This window comes from Chrysemys picta, chromosome 2 (assembly GCF_011386835.1).
Source record: "Chrysemys picta bellii isolate R12L10 chromosome 2, ASM1138683v2, whole genome shotgun sequence".
NCBI lineage: Eukaryota > Metazoa > Chordata > Testudines > Emydidae > Chrysemys > Chrysemys picta.
The window spans coordinates 169,356,426-169,371,645 of record NC_088792.1 but is presented as its reverse complement, the minus strand read 5'-3'; the positions used below and the strand labels follow the sequence as shown (position 1 = coordinate 169,371,645).

Sequence of the window (15,220 nt, the reverse complement as noted above, 5' to 3'; positions counted from 1 at the left end):
TCACAGTAAATCAAATATATTTTTCTTTCCTTGTTATAGGGAATACAAGGACAATATCAGAAAAGTTGATGAAGGCATAAACGACATTGTCTCAATGCTTGAGGATTTTTATGGAAATGATGGAAAAACTGCCTTTATCTTAACTTCTGACCATGGAATGACAGATTGGGGTGATACTTTTTAAATCTCTAAAATTACTTAGCAGTTAAGATTATTGGCAAGTTTCTGATTATTTAGAATATGCATTAGCAGTTTTGAGGCCTTCACTCACCATGAAAGCTCTGCTGCCTCCACTGTGCCAGGTGCTTGATTTTGTACAGGGCCAAATGACTCACTGCAACTTCGGCTGAGGAGGAGAAGATTCTGGAGTGATGGAGTTCAGGACTGATGGAGAGGGAGAATTTACTGTAGTGGAGTTTCCATTTAAATGAGTCTCCGACCTTTCTGTGAAAGTCAAAAACTATCCTGTCAACTAAAGGGGACAAACCTAGCCTTAATTTCCAGTTGCATACAAAAAGCTATGTTAATGTCCTTTGATCACTTCACATTTTCTACTTAAAATATTTTGTGTGGTGAAAGTCCTATTAATACATGTTGTTATCAGTTACACCAAAGGCCACGTTCATCTTATGTGTGAAGAAGCTTGGCTATATGCTCTCTTAAAGATTGATAAAATATGACTTCCTCCCCCAATGAAATTAATTACCATAACATAATCATGTCAGCTACCAAAAAAGAGGTACATTTTACCAGTCTAAGGTCTTGGCAGCAGTTGTGCTGTGGTGTAAGAATATGAGATTCAGAGAAACTTTAGTTTTTCTTTTTGGTGGACCTGTGTCAAATGTACCTCTATGGTGACAGTCAGACTTCCAGGGGAAAGAGATTGCAACTTTCCAGTAAAGAATCTGTCTTCCAAAAAGCATCTGTATCATCTAATAGCCTTCTGAGGATGAGCGTAAACTAAAAAGGGTAAAGAAAGAGTGTGCTCTCCTCTAAGGTTTTCTCTTGTTGTGAGTAGCCCCATTCAAGCAAAGAAACATCTGGTTTCAGAGATGTAATCAAATTGAGTACTATGTTATAGTTTTGTTGCCAGATATCACAAGTGAGGTTTGTGTATCAAGCTGGCACTATGTGGCAAATATCTTTTCTTCATTCAAAAGAAAAACTGCAATTTGAATCAATCTCACGGTTTTATATGTTACTACTTAGTTGTGTTTGGGGATGCAGAATGTGGGTTTACTTGAGCATTCACTGGGCCAGTCCTACATGTGTCCAATTGGAAGTATGGCAGAAAAATGATTACCATTAGCATTCTGTAATTCTGAGGTAAGGTTAATCCTCTCGAAGGAAGATTCTGTTCTAGTGGGTGGTAAGCCATGGAGACTTTCCTGCCCAGCATCCATGGAAGCTATTTGTTTTGAATAGCAGTATTTTTTATAATTTATTAGCATGAGGTATTTTGAATTATTGATGCTTCAGATACAGTTCAGGAGTAAAATACAGAGTTTGATTATTGCCTTTTGCATAAAACAAACTGTTCAGAGATGGAATAACAGGATTTGTTTACTCCTAATAATCCATCAGAGATTAAGAATTTATTTATACTTATTTTTGAAAGCAATCAGTCCAATTATCATTTGCTCATATGCAAAACAAAGGTCTGTTTGAATATTACATTTTATTGTTGAGCTAGCTGACATTTATATTGGAACATTTGAATTTTAGAATAAATTTTTTCCTGTTTGTTCTTTCACCACAATAAAAAGACTTTGAGTGTCACTATCATCTTCCTAAGCCTGATTTAGCTTTTTTGTTAATGCATATTTTTGATTTTTGTTTCATTAGCTGAAAATTAACTAGCTTTGTGGAAAGTGCATCTGGAATCCTGGAAAAATACTTAGGGATTCTGCAGGAAGCTGTCTTTAGCTCTCTTTAGCTTGGAGGTTATTGATCACGACACAAGGTCTTTGAAAGTAGAAGGAAAGGAAGACACTTGAAATGAGTCAACAGTGTGGCACAGTTGCAAAAAAAGGCTAATATCTTTCTGGGGTGTATTAAAAGGAGTGTTGTATATACAACATGGGAGGTAATTGTTCTGCTGCACTCAGCAGTGTTGTGTCCAGCTTTTGGTGCCACACTTTAAGAAGGATGTGGACAAACTGGAGGGAGTCCAGAGGAGAGCAACAAAAATGATAAAAGGTTGAGAGAGCCTGACCTGTGAGGAAAGGTTAATTAGACCTAATTAGCTTTGATAAAAGAAGACTTGGGGTGGGGGGGGGGGGAGTTAGGGTTAGGGGGAGAACCTGATAAGTCTTCTGACATGTTAAAGACTGTTTATAAAAAGAATGGTGATTAATTGTTCTCTGTATCCAGTGAAGGTAGGACCAGAAGTAATCGGCTTAATTTGGAGCAACGGAGATTTAGGTTAGATATTACAAGAAAACTCCAGATAGTGAAACACTGGAATAGGTTGCCAAGGGAGGTTATGGAATCCTCATTCTTAGAGGTTTTTAAGAACAGATCGGACAAATACATGTTGAGGATGATCTAGATATATTTGGTCCTGCCTCAGCACTAGATGACCTCTCGATGTCCCTTCCACCCTTACTTTTTTATGATTCTATAAAATGGGGGTATCCTTTGAATTTTTGAGAGATTTCTCCTGTCCCTCTTTATAAAAAGCCTGATCCTATACCTTTAAAGTGAGTTGGAGCTTTACAATTGGCTTTAGTGATTCCAGGATTTTCGAGCCTGAAAAAAGCACATCCGGACCATAGCCAGGAGTCTAAAAGCTTTAGATCTGTGCTTTTATTAGAGCTGTAGTAGTAACAGTTCTGCTATTATTTATTTTGAATCCATTCAAAATGTGTTAGGCACCTGACAAAAACAAGTAAAGACACACAAAGTGCTTATGGCACAAAGAATGATGGTCAGAGAGTTGGGTGAGAGGAAAGGGATAATAAGAATGAGGCAGTGGCACGCATTTGTGGGTCAGTTTAAAAAAAATGCACCCCAAAATTTGCTTTTCTCCTGTGATGGATTCACTACACTGGAGAGAGGTCCTAGCTCATGCCTGATGAATGGAGGCAGAGCTCCCTTTTTGAAACTGAAAATTCCCTATCTGGTCCTTCCCCAGTCTCTGTACTCTATAGAGAAGAGCAAATGTTGCCTGTTCTGCTTTCTGTGCGAGGAATTTTTCAAGGAATTCTTTCTTCTGAAAAATATTTTTTTTCCCCCCCACTGGAAATTTTTTGTCTGGGAGGGAGAAAATCTTCTTGGAAACCCTTTAATGCGTGGGTCTGGGGACTTCCAAACCCTAGTGGTACATCCCAAGGCCTTATAGTAGTTGTAGAAACTGAACAGCTGCCGCAGCAACTTCAAAAGGCTCCTGCTTATGAACTCAGAAAGAAAAGAAATCTTGCATTGGAAGGGAATGCAGTGGTTGGGGCAGATTTTCCTAGCATCAAAAGCTTCCCAGAGTGGTTACCACTCCAGGGAGATGTGTTAGGTCACCTATTTCCTTCTGCTTTGCTGAACAATGGATTTGGGATACACCAAGGGATTCAGAAGGCTATTCTTAGCACCTGATACCAACCTGACTTCTCTGCTGGATAATTATGCTTCCATTATGAGCCAGTCCTCTCACTCTGCTAGAAAACAGTTTGCTAGTTTGTGGTCTGCTGGGGACAGCAGCAGAGAGAGGAGTTTTAGAACCTCTGCCAGTCTGCTCTCTGCCAAGACGTGCACTATGAGAAAAAAAAAATCTAAACAAGTTCAGGTAGGGGAGAAGATCTCCCTTATTGAGCCCATTCAGATAAACAGCATCTATTCTTCCCTGCTCCTGCACTTTTGCCCCTCTCTCTCAGGGTTAGTTTCCTTTGTACTAAAGCTGCTCTCCTTCTTGGATTAACAAGAATCTCTGATTCAATCATCAAAACGGAGGGAAGCGGAAGAACTTTGTGTGTAGGGGCTTAAATCCACAAATCCTTCCCAGACCTGCAGGTTCTTAGGCTCAAAGTGGCTTAAAAGAAAGCAGAGTTAGTTAGCAAACTTTAACCTTTCATTTGTACCCTACCAGTTGTTGCACACGCAACCTCAACTCTATCTCAGGGCGGGGGAGGGATAGCTCAGTGGTTTGAGCATTGGCCTGCTAAACCCAGGGTTATGAGTTCAATCCTTGAGGGGGACCACCTAGGGATCAGGGGCAAAATCAGTACTTGGTCCTGCTAGTGAAGGCAGGGGGCTGGACTCAATGACCTTTCAAGGTCCCTTCCAGTTCTAGGAGATAGGATATCTCCATTAATTTATTTATAATTTTCTGGAGCATATATATTAAGATTTCATCTTTAATTACATATCAGTAATTAAATTTGATAGTCTTTCAAACCCTTCTCATTACATACACACACCTTGTAGAATGTGTTTTGTAAGGTATACTGGGAACAGGACAGGGCACCTATGATTCCCCAGCTTGTTCAGTGGGCACCTTTCACCACTGGAAAAGGGCAGTGGAGGCTGCAGATACTTTGTACCTGTGCAAATCAAGTCACTTATTTAGGTGCCTAAGATCCCAAACTTGCCAAAATGTATAGACATGTTTAACTTTACACACCTGAGAAATCCCTTTGGTTTCAATGGCACATGCAAGTTAGGCACATGTATATGTTTTTGAAGGTTTGGAGCCTAAGTGCTTAACTTTGGGCATTCAAATTTGAAATTTTTGACTTGACTTTCCTTGTTCCTTGGTTTCCACATATTTTAAAATGAAGAAAAATATCTATTTCAGAGGGTGGTGGTGAAGCTGAAGTTAGCCAATGTTTGTAAATTGCTTTGTGATTCTCAAATAGATGTCACTACATAAGTGCAAATTTTAAAAGAAAGGTTTCTAAAATGTCTCGGCATTGCAGTAAAATAACATGTGGTGCTAGTGTAGCCTGCCTGAAGAATATAGCCAGGATATTTTTTCTAGGCAGAAATTTTAACTTGGCTCTGTGAGAGCACTATTTGCCTTGCTTATCAAGTCATTGTGCTTTTGGTTTGTCATATCTGTAGGCTCTCATGGGGCTGGTCATCCCTCAGAGACTTTAACACCATTGATTGCTTGGGGAGCTGGAGTGAATTATCCACAGAAAGTCACATTCCAGTTTTTTGAAGATGAATTTTTAAAAGGTATGTAAACAAATCACCAAATTACATTAAAAATGTTCAATGGAAAGGGCAATATTTGAACCTCACATCCATCGGATTTAAACTGCATTGAAATTATGGCGCAGTAAGGTTTGTAAGCAAGAAAACAAAGGCAGAATTTGCCCCAGAGACCTTGTGTTCTACGTTACAAGAAAAAGGGGTAGTTGGGGAAGTATGTGGTGATGGTTGTGGAAGGCTTGTCTCACGAGCAAAATCTCACTTGCAGAGTTTCCTTCCAATTGTCGCTTCCGAATAGGTGTGAGAAGGATGTTCATGTCCCAAAAACTTTGGATGTCCCAGTTGAAGCATGGTTCTGAGGATGCCTCTGAGGTTAATTTATCTTCACAGAAGCTAAATACTTCTACATTGATTCCAAACTTTCTTGTAGCCCCACCATAGCATAGCAGTAGTCATGCTGCCATGGTCTTGTTTTTTGCAGATGGCCTGAATATACTCCCCATCCCCCAAGGGTTTCTTAAAAGGGTGGAGTGGCCTGCATAAAATACTGATTGGGTAATCCTGCAGGTTTCCAGGTGAACAGAATACAGTGGAGAGCATGGCTATATTCCTGGCTTTAGCCCTTCCTGACAACTAGGGTGACCAGATCAAAGGAATGAAATATTGGGAGGGGTGCGGAGCAAAAAAAAAAAAAGGCAGTTTCGCAGGGGTGGGAGGCATTAGCAGGCCCCAGCCGCGCTGCCGGATCGTACACAGCGCCCCGGCTGCATGCACTGCCCACCCCACGGCAAAAGGTGGCTCCGATGCAGAGGGGGCTGGGGATAAAGAGGGCATCGGGGGGGGACCAAGAGGAGGCGCTGGGAAGCACAGGAGTTCGGTTGGGTGAGGGCGTACAGCTCCAGCGGGGCCCCGGGCAGGGCACAGGCTGGATGGGCGCAAGGAGGCAGAGCCTCGCAGCGGGACCGGGCGGGGACAAAGCTGTCTCTCCCCTGGAAGTGGCTGCAGGAGCCCCTGAGCCCGGGGCTAGGCACAGGGCAGCAGCGGTGCATGGGAGCCGGTAGGGTTACCATACGTCCGGATTTTCCCAGACATGTCCGGCTTTTGGGGGCTCAAATCCCCGTCCGGGGGGAAATCCCCAAAAGCCGGGCATGTCCGGGAAAATCGGGAGGGAGGGAGGGCTCGGTGGTGCTCGGCCGGGGCCTCTTTGGCTGGGGTCGCGGGGCCGGGGGCATGGTGCCGGGCCGGGAGCCGGGCCGGGCGCGCGGTGCCGGGCCGGGGTCCAGGAGCCGGGCACGCGGTGCCGGGCCGGGAACCAGGGGCGCAGTGCCGGGCCAGGAGCCGGGGTCACAGTGCCGGGCCGGGCGGGGAGCCGGGGGCGCGGTGCCGGGCCGGGCCCGTGGGGCCGGGAGCCGGGGGAGCGGGCCCGTGGGGCCGGGAGCCGGTGCGGGGCCGGGGGGCCGGTGCGGGGCCGGGGGGCCGGTGCGGGGCTGGGGGGCCGGTGCGGGGCCGGGAGCCGGTCCGGGGTTGCCGGGCCGCCGGGGGGTGCGCCAGGCCGCCGGGGGCCGGCAGTGCTGGGCGGGCCGGGGGTGGTCGGCCGGGGGCCGGGGCCGGCACCCCAGGGCCCGAGCCGACCCAGGCTGGAGCCGCCGGGGGGCCAGCCTGGGCCACGTCTCCTCCCCCCACACTCCCCCTTACCTGCTTCAGGCTTCCCGCGAATCAAATGTTCGCGGGAAGCAGGGGAGGGGGCGGAGACTTTGGGGAGGGGGCGGAGTTGGGGCGGGGGCGGGGGCGGGGCCCCGTGGAGTGTCCTCCATTTGGAGGCACAAAATATGGTAACCCTAGGAGCCGGGGACCCCGGGAGTGGCATGGCGCGGTCATGCAGGGGGCCGGGACTGGCACAGGTGAGCCGCAGTGGCGGCCGGTCTCCTGAGCGGCTCCCCGGGGCTCCGGGCTGGGCAGCAGGCGGGAGCCGGGGCTTTTCCTGGCCCCGTGGAGCCTCCCGGCCCGCCCTGGGCACATGCGGTGTTATACCAATAGAATAAAAACCAGCAGGATCTTATTAAGAGGGATAAGGCAAAGCTGCCACATTTATTGTAAATATAATGATAAAGCAAAAGATAAAAGTAAACAACGTTGTTTGACCACTTATTCCTATCACTACTTATTCCTTATATACACACGCACGCAGATAGATAGTTAGCAGCAGAACCAGAGACTCAAAATCCTCAGTCTTGAGAGTCCATTCTTATAGGAATTAATTCCTATGTTACTCTATGGGAGCTGTTTCATCCTGCTGTTGCTGACTCAATCAGCAGATGGCACATTCCTGTCCAAAGTGGCACATTCCTGGTGGCTCCACACTGTCCAAAGTTTGTGTTTATCATCCTTCCAGGTGATGGAGTGGATCCCAGTTTACCCTCCGGGGGTTGTCTGGTAGTTGGATGGATACTCCCTTTCTAGGCTGGCACCTCCCTAACCATTCATGTACATCAGGCATTCATCAACATACATTCCATATCTTAACCATATTTTAATTTACTGTCTCCACCACTTTCGGGGTGTGTGCTAATTCATTTGAGACTCCCGGCCCTTTAATCACAGAGGGTGGGGGTCTTTTTTTCCTAGGAGCCCTTGCTGTTACAATGAAGTGAAAGTCACTTAACGGCTTATAGTGTTTGTTTACATTGTATCAATTACTTCAAGAACAAAGTCAATTAACTTGTTTGTAAGTTTTACATAGTAATAAAGTATCTTTCACAGGATAGATACAATCAATGGTTTCTACAGACAGTAGCTTTAACAGAAGTTAAAGTTTTAACAGAAGACCCAAGAGATTTTTGTACTTGGTGAAACTGTTGGATTTTAAAGTGGGACAAATTATGAGGGGGTCACTGTCACTTGGGGGAATCACGGTTAGTACCTTCTTTAATATCCCTATAGCGGCGCGTCCCGCTGTTGGCGGGGAGCCCCACGCCTTTCCCGGTCGGCTGCGCTCCAGCGGCTCCTTCCCGGTAGGGCGAGCCACTGGAGCGCAGCCGAGCGGGAGAGGCGCGGGGCTCCCTGGCAGCGACGGGGAAGTTTATGGGTTCCGGGGACCCTGGCCGGCTCCTCGCCCCGTCCGCTGGCCGGCCCTGCCTGGGACAAGTCTTGCCCCCGCAGCCCCTCTGCGACGCGTGTCTCCGGTGGCCCCCGGGCCGCGCCGCCCACCCGGGCCAGAGCCAGCTCTGGCTGCTGCCTGCACGCAGCCCGGGCCATGCCCAGCTAGCCCCCGGCAGCCGCGGCAACTTTTCCTTCCCCTCCTGCGTTCCTGGTAGATGCCTGACCCTCCTCCACACATCCCTCCTCCTAACCTCCTCCCTCCATCCCCCTCACATCCCATGCAGCACCGCACGCTGGTGTCCGGCGGCCTCCCTCCAGCGCTTGCACAGCCGCCATACACCTGATCAGCGGCGTGCAAGCCTGGGAGGGAGGGGAATGCGGGCTGCGTGCTTGGGGAAGAGGCGGGGCCAGGGCGGGGATTTGGGGAGGGATTCAATGGGGAAAGGAGTGGGCGGAGTCGGGGTGGGGGGGGGCGTGAGCGCCGGAGTGGAGGGCAAATGTGCTTTTTTTTGTCCAGCGTCCCGACCGAACATTGGTTGGGACACGGGACAAAGAAGCAAAAATTGGGACGTCTGGTCACCCTACTGACAACAGCCCACAGTTTCCAAATCTCCTGAGCCCCAAATGCATGTCTTTTGCACAGAGAGACTTCCTTATTCTCTGTTGAAATGGATGTGCCATGGAAACACTGCTTTCCTACCACACTCTTCTTCTGCAAATTGGGGGTCCTTCAATTTCATTTTCCTTTGTGTGGCTGTAGTGGAACTTAAGGTAGTTGTGCTTTTGGAGTAAAAGAAAGCACTGCCATGACCTTCCTTATGTTTTTCTTTTTTCTGTTTAAAATTTTTTTTTATTTCAGAAAAATTATGCAATCCTTGCAAAGTGTTAATATATGGAGTATGGAAGAGTTCATATTTAATATTCTAAATACATGGTATATTAATATACTGGATTATTGAAACTTCATTGCGGTTCTGTGTTGCCATGTATGTTTTGAGATACTATATCATGCACTTGGCTTGCTTTTCTTTTTCTCTTGTGCTACATTTTTGTACCTGTTTCATTTCTCAAGACCTCCTCAGAGTCTAAGACTGCTCAGGATCAGTGGGGTAATATGTTTCTATGTCGCTATATTCTTTGTCAGGCTACATTAGAGAGGGGAGTAAAGAGGCAAAAATGAGCAGTCCAGAGGTTTTCATTCTGCCATGTGCTTGAGAAGAGTAATGGTAGTAGAGACTAAATAAATTTGACTACTCTGGGTACAGATGATGCTAACATTTCACTTTTCTAGGATCAAGTATTTGCACAAAATTATTGCATCTCCAATAGGTTTGAAAATAAGCCACGAAATAATATATTGACAATAAGCAAAAATGGCTGACTTTGAGGCCTAGGCCATGATGGTTGAACTGCCAGAAACGTCAAGGTGTAGTTTTCAGTGTAGTTCTAGCCATGTTAGTCCCAGGATAAGAGAGAGACAAGATAGGTGAGATAATCTTTTCTTCTTCGAGAGGGTGCTTGACTCTAAGTGCTTCAGATCAGATATATTAGGTAGCAGTATCCATTCGGTATGGGCATGCGTCCTCTGCAGCCTCTTGTTTGCACCATGGCTATATAGAGTTGCGTGGGCAAATCGCCCTCAGTTCCTTCTCAACTGCCTCAGCCTGAGACGGAGTCTCAGCAGTGTCTGAGTTGAGCTTACCTCAACTGTACTTTTTTTCTTGTATCTTACTAGTTACTTAGTGGTAGTTCTTAATGTTTACTTTGTGTTAGTTGTAATAATTTTATAAATGTTAAAAAAAATTAAAAATGGAAAAAATATTTGAAAAAAAAGAAGAGATTTTATTTATACTTTTTATGATAGGGACGGTTGTCCTTGTGCCTATTTTTTTTATCCCCTCAGGGGAACTTGAATGCTGGGAGGACATGCCCAGTTCTTCTGGTTTTAAACGCTTCCTTTTGTGCCAAGAGGCTATCCCAGTCAGTGACATAGAACTGTTTTTTCGCCAACCAAACACAGTTTGAACAAACTGTTCTTGATGCCTTTGGTCATGAAAAACTCCCTTGACTGGTGGAAGGATACTCACAATGTTTGTGCGGGGTCTCCTTTGCTTATCCATCTCCAATGTCATGCATCCCTATTGGGATGGGAAGCCACCTAGAAACCCATACTGTTCAAGGCAGGTGATCTCCTCTCAAGTCCTCTCTGCTGGAACTCAGAGCAGTCAAATGCCTGTCTCCATTTCCTTCTGCTGATCGGGGCAGATATGTGAAGACCATGATGGACAGCATGTCATGAATGCTTCATATCAACTGTCACGGGAGCAAGACCACACTCCCTCTGTGTCAAAGCAGTGAGGCTCTGGAATTGGTGCACACAAAACCAGCTCAATATCTCAGCAGCTTACCTTCCAGGCATACAAAACATCACAGCAACTGCCCTTAACAGGTGCTTCTTGGAAGATCATGAATGGGAAATAGATCCCATTATGCTCCCCCGGATATTTCAATGTTGGGGCATCCCGCAGATAGACCTCTTTGCCACAGCTAAGAACAAGAAGTGCTCCCAGGTCTGCCTGAGAGACAGACTGCGTCACCACACCCTGGGGGATGCCTTTCACCTTTGTTGGAGTTCAGGCCTGCTGTATGCATTTCCCCCAATTCCCTTGATGGCCGAGGTGCTGATCAAGATAAGAAAAGACAAGGCCAGGGTTATTCTAGTAGTTCTGACATGGCATAAACGTGGTTCCCTTACCTCACCCAGCTTGCTCTTTTGTCAACCGGCCCATTCCCCATCTTGTCTCAGGATGCCAGTCAAAACCTCCAGGTTCTTTGACTTAAGGCATGGCTAATAGATGGTATGCAGGGTTAGAAACAACCTGTTCTGAGGATGTAAAGAGAGCGCTGTTATGTAGTAGGAAACGATCCACTTGTGGTACCTATGTGCAAAAGTGGATAAGATTCAGTCACTGGTGTGACCTAAGACATCTTTCACCTACATCCTCTCTGTTATCAGTTATATTGGATTACACACTAGAGATAAAAATGACAGGATTGTCTCTAAGATCCGTTAGAGTGCTACGGCCTTCCATCATATGGTAGAGAGTTTCTCCATCTTCGCTCATCCTACAGCAAGGAGGTTTCTCAAGGGACTGGAGAACCTTTTTTTCACAAATCAGATGCCCTGCACCGGCATGGGACCTCAACTTGGCACTCAGATGCCTTACCAGGCCCCACTTTTAACTATGGCTACCTGCTTCCTTCTACACTTGTCTGTGAAAACAGCTTTTCTAATAGCCATAACTTCTACTTGAAGATTTGGAGAGATACAGGCTCTGACCTCCCTCTCCCCTCAGTCTTGTTTTAAGGATAAGATCATGTTGCGACCACATCCCAAGTTCTTACCAAAGTTATCCTTGGAATTTCACATAAACCAACCTATCTATCTTCCAGTTTTCTTCTCTAAGCCACACCAGAATAAAAGAGATGTGACATTACATACACTTGATGTGAGGAGGGCATTAGCCTTTTATATAGATAGGACCAAGCCCTTTAGAAAAACTCCCAGATTGTTTCTCCATTGTGGACCGAACTAAGGATCTCCAATTTCCAAGCAAAGACTGTCTAAATGGATATGTGGCTGCATTACCTACTGCTCTGAGTTTCATGATCTCTACCCTCCTTCTAAAGTATTATCTCTTTCCGTGAGATCTCTCTCTATTTCAATAGCCTTTCTTAAGAACGTTCCTGGCACGGAAATATGTAGAGCAGTGACTTGGACCTCCATTCATATATTCTCATGCCTCACCTTCTGATGCCATGTTTAGCTCTACTGTACTATTTTAAATCTTTGACTCAACTCCTAAATCCCACACCTCTGTAGAGGGTACTGCTTGGTAGTCACCTAGAGTGGAGCACCTATAGGGACACTACTCAGATAAGAAGAGAAGGTTAATCTCCCTGTGCAGTAACTGTGGTTCTTGGAGATGAGTTCCCCTATGTATGTTCCACTACCTGCCCTCCTCCTCCTTGTGCTTCAGAGTTCTTTACAGTGGAGCTCTGTGGTCTAGAAGGAACTGATGGTGGTTCACTCACGCAGCTCTGTAGAGCCATGGTGCAGGGCATGAGGCTGCAGGGGGCGCATGCGCAAGCTGAATGGATAGTGCTACTTAAAATCTCTGATTTGAAGCATGTGGGATGCATGCGCACCCAGAATGGAGCACCCATGGGGACACGCATCTTGAAGAACCATAGTTACTGCACAGGATGAGTAACCTTCTCTTATTGGACCAGCTTCTGTTAATGGAAGGTACAAGCGTATGAGCTACACAGCTTCTTCATGTCTGTGGAAGTAAATCAGTGTGTCCCAGATCTGAAGAGGAATATTGTGTAGCTCGAAAGCTTGTACCTTGCACCCACAGAAGCTGGTCCAACATATTACCTCACCTATCCTGTCTTTCTTAGAAACTCCAAGGACACTTACTACTTCTAAGTACAAAATGTATAGCCCTAATAACATTAATTTTTACTGTAAAAGACCAGTTTTACAAATTGGGTATCAGCTATCCCAGTTTTGCCTGATCCAGTTCTCAGATTCTTTTCAATTATTATAAACATCTGCATTTTAACTGAAATTCTGATGGAAGTGTTGGAGCATGTAAATAGACTATGGGTGAATTGGGTATTTAAATTGACACCCTGCTATGGAAGGAGGAAAGACAATGGTTATCGACTGTGGGGAATATTTTGTTCTCTCAGCTGAGGGGTTTCCTCCACATTTATGCTTCAGTCCCCTGAAACACTTCTTCAAACACTCCCTCATTGAAGGGCTTGCATTGTAGTCACTAACCTCCTAACCAAAGAACACAGGATGGGTTTGGGTCTCTTTTGGAGCAGCATTTACTTAATTGCCATGAATAATCATTGTTGCCTGATAAGAACTCCTCCTTGTGGCTCAGTGTTCTGCTTTGACAGCATTACACAGCAACTCCTGGTGGGCTGCGAAGTAAAGAATACAAGTGTAAAATGCTCTCCTGTAAGTTCATACAGAGCATCTCTGCTGCACCACTAAGCTATTCTACCCAGTGATGTGGTTTTAATAAAGTTGTTCTATTATGTGAAAGGAAAGATGTACCTGAAGATCTCTGTGAATTTAACTGTTCTCTTGACCCCTTTCTTCCCCATCCTCCAAAAACAAACAAACAAAAAAGTTTAAGAAGGTTGCATAAAGAAAATGAGGAAAATCTAAAATCCTTGCATTTTTTTAGAACATTTTGATATCTTTGTGATTTTTTTTTAAAGATTGCATACATTGGTGCACAGGCATAATGTCATGAAAATGCTTCCAATCCTTTTGAATTTCTCAAATATACAAGAATCCAGAGGAGACAACACAATTGTTTTTAATGCCTCCAAACTTTTTATTCTCTGTTTATGGCAAACAGTTCCTTGGCGGTTTAGTGAGTTTTTCCTTGTCCCATCACCCCATCAGGGGTGGATATTACCTGAGGCAGTGGTTGCAACAAAGAGTTACCCTATCCAATTTGGTATGGAATGATTGGTGTGCTCCTCATATGGATAGAAGGCACACTGCTTGCTCTGAGATGACAGCCTTTCCCTTATCAGTCATTTCACCTGTATTTTGCCTCCCCTAGAGGCTGATCAGATTACCGGCTTAGCAAGAATCCTGACAGCACACCTATATCAGTGTCTGCTTTGTGCAAAGCATATCAGCATCCATTTGGCCATCATAATGACTCCTGTATAACTCTCTTCTTTCTGAAAAGTTGCTCTCTGATTCCTTGGTGAAATGAATGTTACACAGATTTAGGGCCTGCTCCCAATGAAGTCAATTAGAGTTTTGGCATTGAGTTCAGTAGGAGCAGAATTTTGTTCTCGCATACAGATTTTACCATGCCAAAGGAGACATAGAATTGATGGATTGTCCTTGCCTATTGCAGCTTCTGGAGGAAGCTCTGCTAGAAGCTTCTGGAACCAGAGTTTCTCCTTATATAGGGAGCTCAGGCTCACTGTTTCTGCACATTGACTGCGCCCTATCTACAGGATGTTATAGAGGATTTTTCCTTTGGATTGGATGGGCCTTAGCAAACTCCTTGTCCCTCCCCCCCCCATCTTTTTTTTTGGTATTTGGTATTTTGACACTAATTTCCCTCCATTCCCTTTGCGGCTGACTGCCCAGCAGACCTCAGCTAGAAATTTGGAGAGCAGGGTAAGAGTGTTTGTGTCCTGTCCACCAGTAAGCTGTATCCAACAGCAAGAAAATTGCTCTGGGCACCTTATACAGAGCCCATGCGTTATCCACCTGAAATGGCAGATAAGAACAAAAAAAGCACAGTCTGCAGTTAGATGGGAGGGTGTCTGTTTCTCCTTTGTGCTCCTGTGAGTCCAACCCTACCATGGCCAGTTCTGCAGGTATCCTCCAGTGTCCCAGCAGCTCTTAGATCTAACTAATTATGGGTGCCATAAAAAGCTATGAAAGAGAGATAAATAGTGTTGTATATTTGGAAGCATTTTTCTGGGAAAGTACTGCATTCATAGCTTCAAAAGTTTCTAACAGAGCAGCCTCCATGAACTACAGTGTGAGTAGTCAACCCATCAGTTTTGTGTCTCCTCTGCACTATTGTTTTCTTATTATGAGAAAACAAAATTGTTCTATTACATAACAGGGAAAAGAAATATAGGTGAGATTCTCATGGAAATTAATTCAGGTTATTTTGATACAAGTATATCACTATGAATACATGACTAATACTGATAATACACTTCATGTATTACCATAGGAACTAGCTGTAAATATGTTTCTCACTGTTAAGCTATATAGCTGTTGTATACGAGTTGAGAGCAGAGACACTCGAAAAACATACACCAATAATCAGACCCCTGAATCTAGTCACTTGATGAATTAAGTGCTGAGAATAAGCTAGGCACAATACAAGACCCAGAATACAGCTTCCCC

At 45.2% G+C, this 15,220-nt stretch overlaps 1 protein-coding gene across 25 annotated transcripts in view; it reads left to right on the top strand.

Annotated features, from left to right (window-relative positions):
- The window catches only part of PIGN (phosphatidylinositol glycan anchor biosynthesis class N), a 155,976-nt gene that overhangs the window by 34,389 nt on the left and 106,367 nt on the right, over positions 1 to 15,220 (top strand). For all 25 annotated transcript variants that reach the window (XR_010598692.1, XR_010598694.1, XR_010598690.1 and 22 more), the window contains 2 exons: positions 40 to 170; positions 5,053 to 5,169. Coding sequence is in view for 15 of the 25 variants with exons in the window: in XM_065584832.1 (XP_065440904.1) it covers positions 40 to 170; positions 5,053 to 5,169 (248 nt within the window). In the remaining 10 variants the exon portion in view is untranslated. The remainder of the gene's footprint in view (positions 1 to 39; positions 171 to 5,052; positions 5,170 to 15,220) is intronic.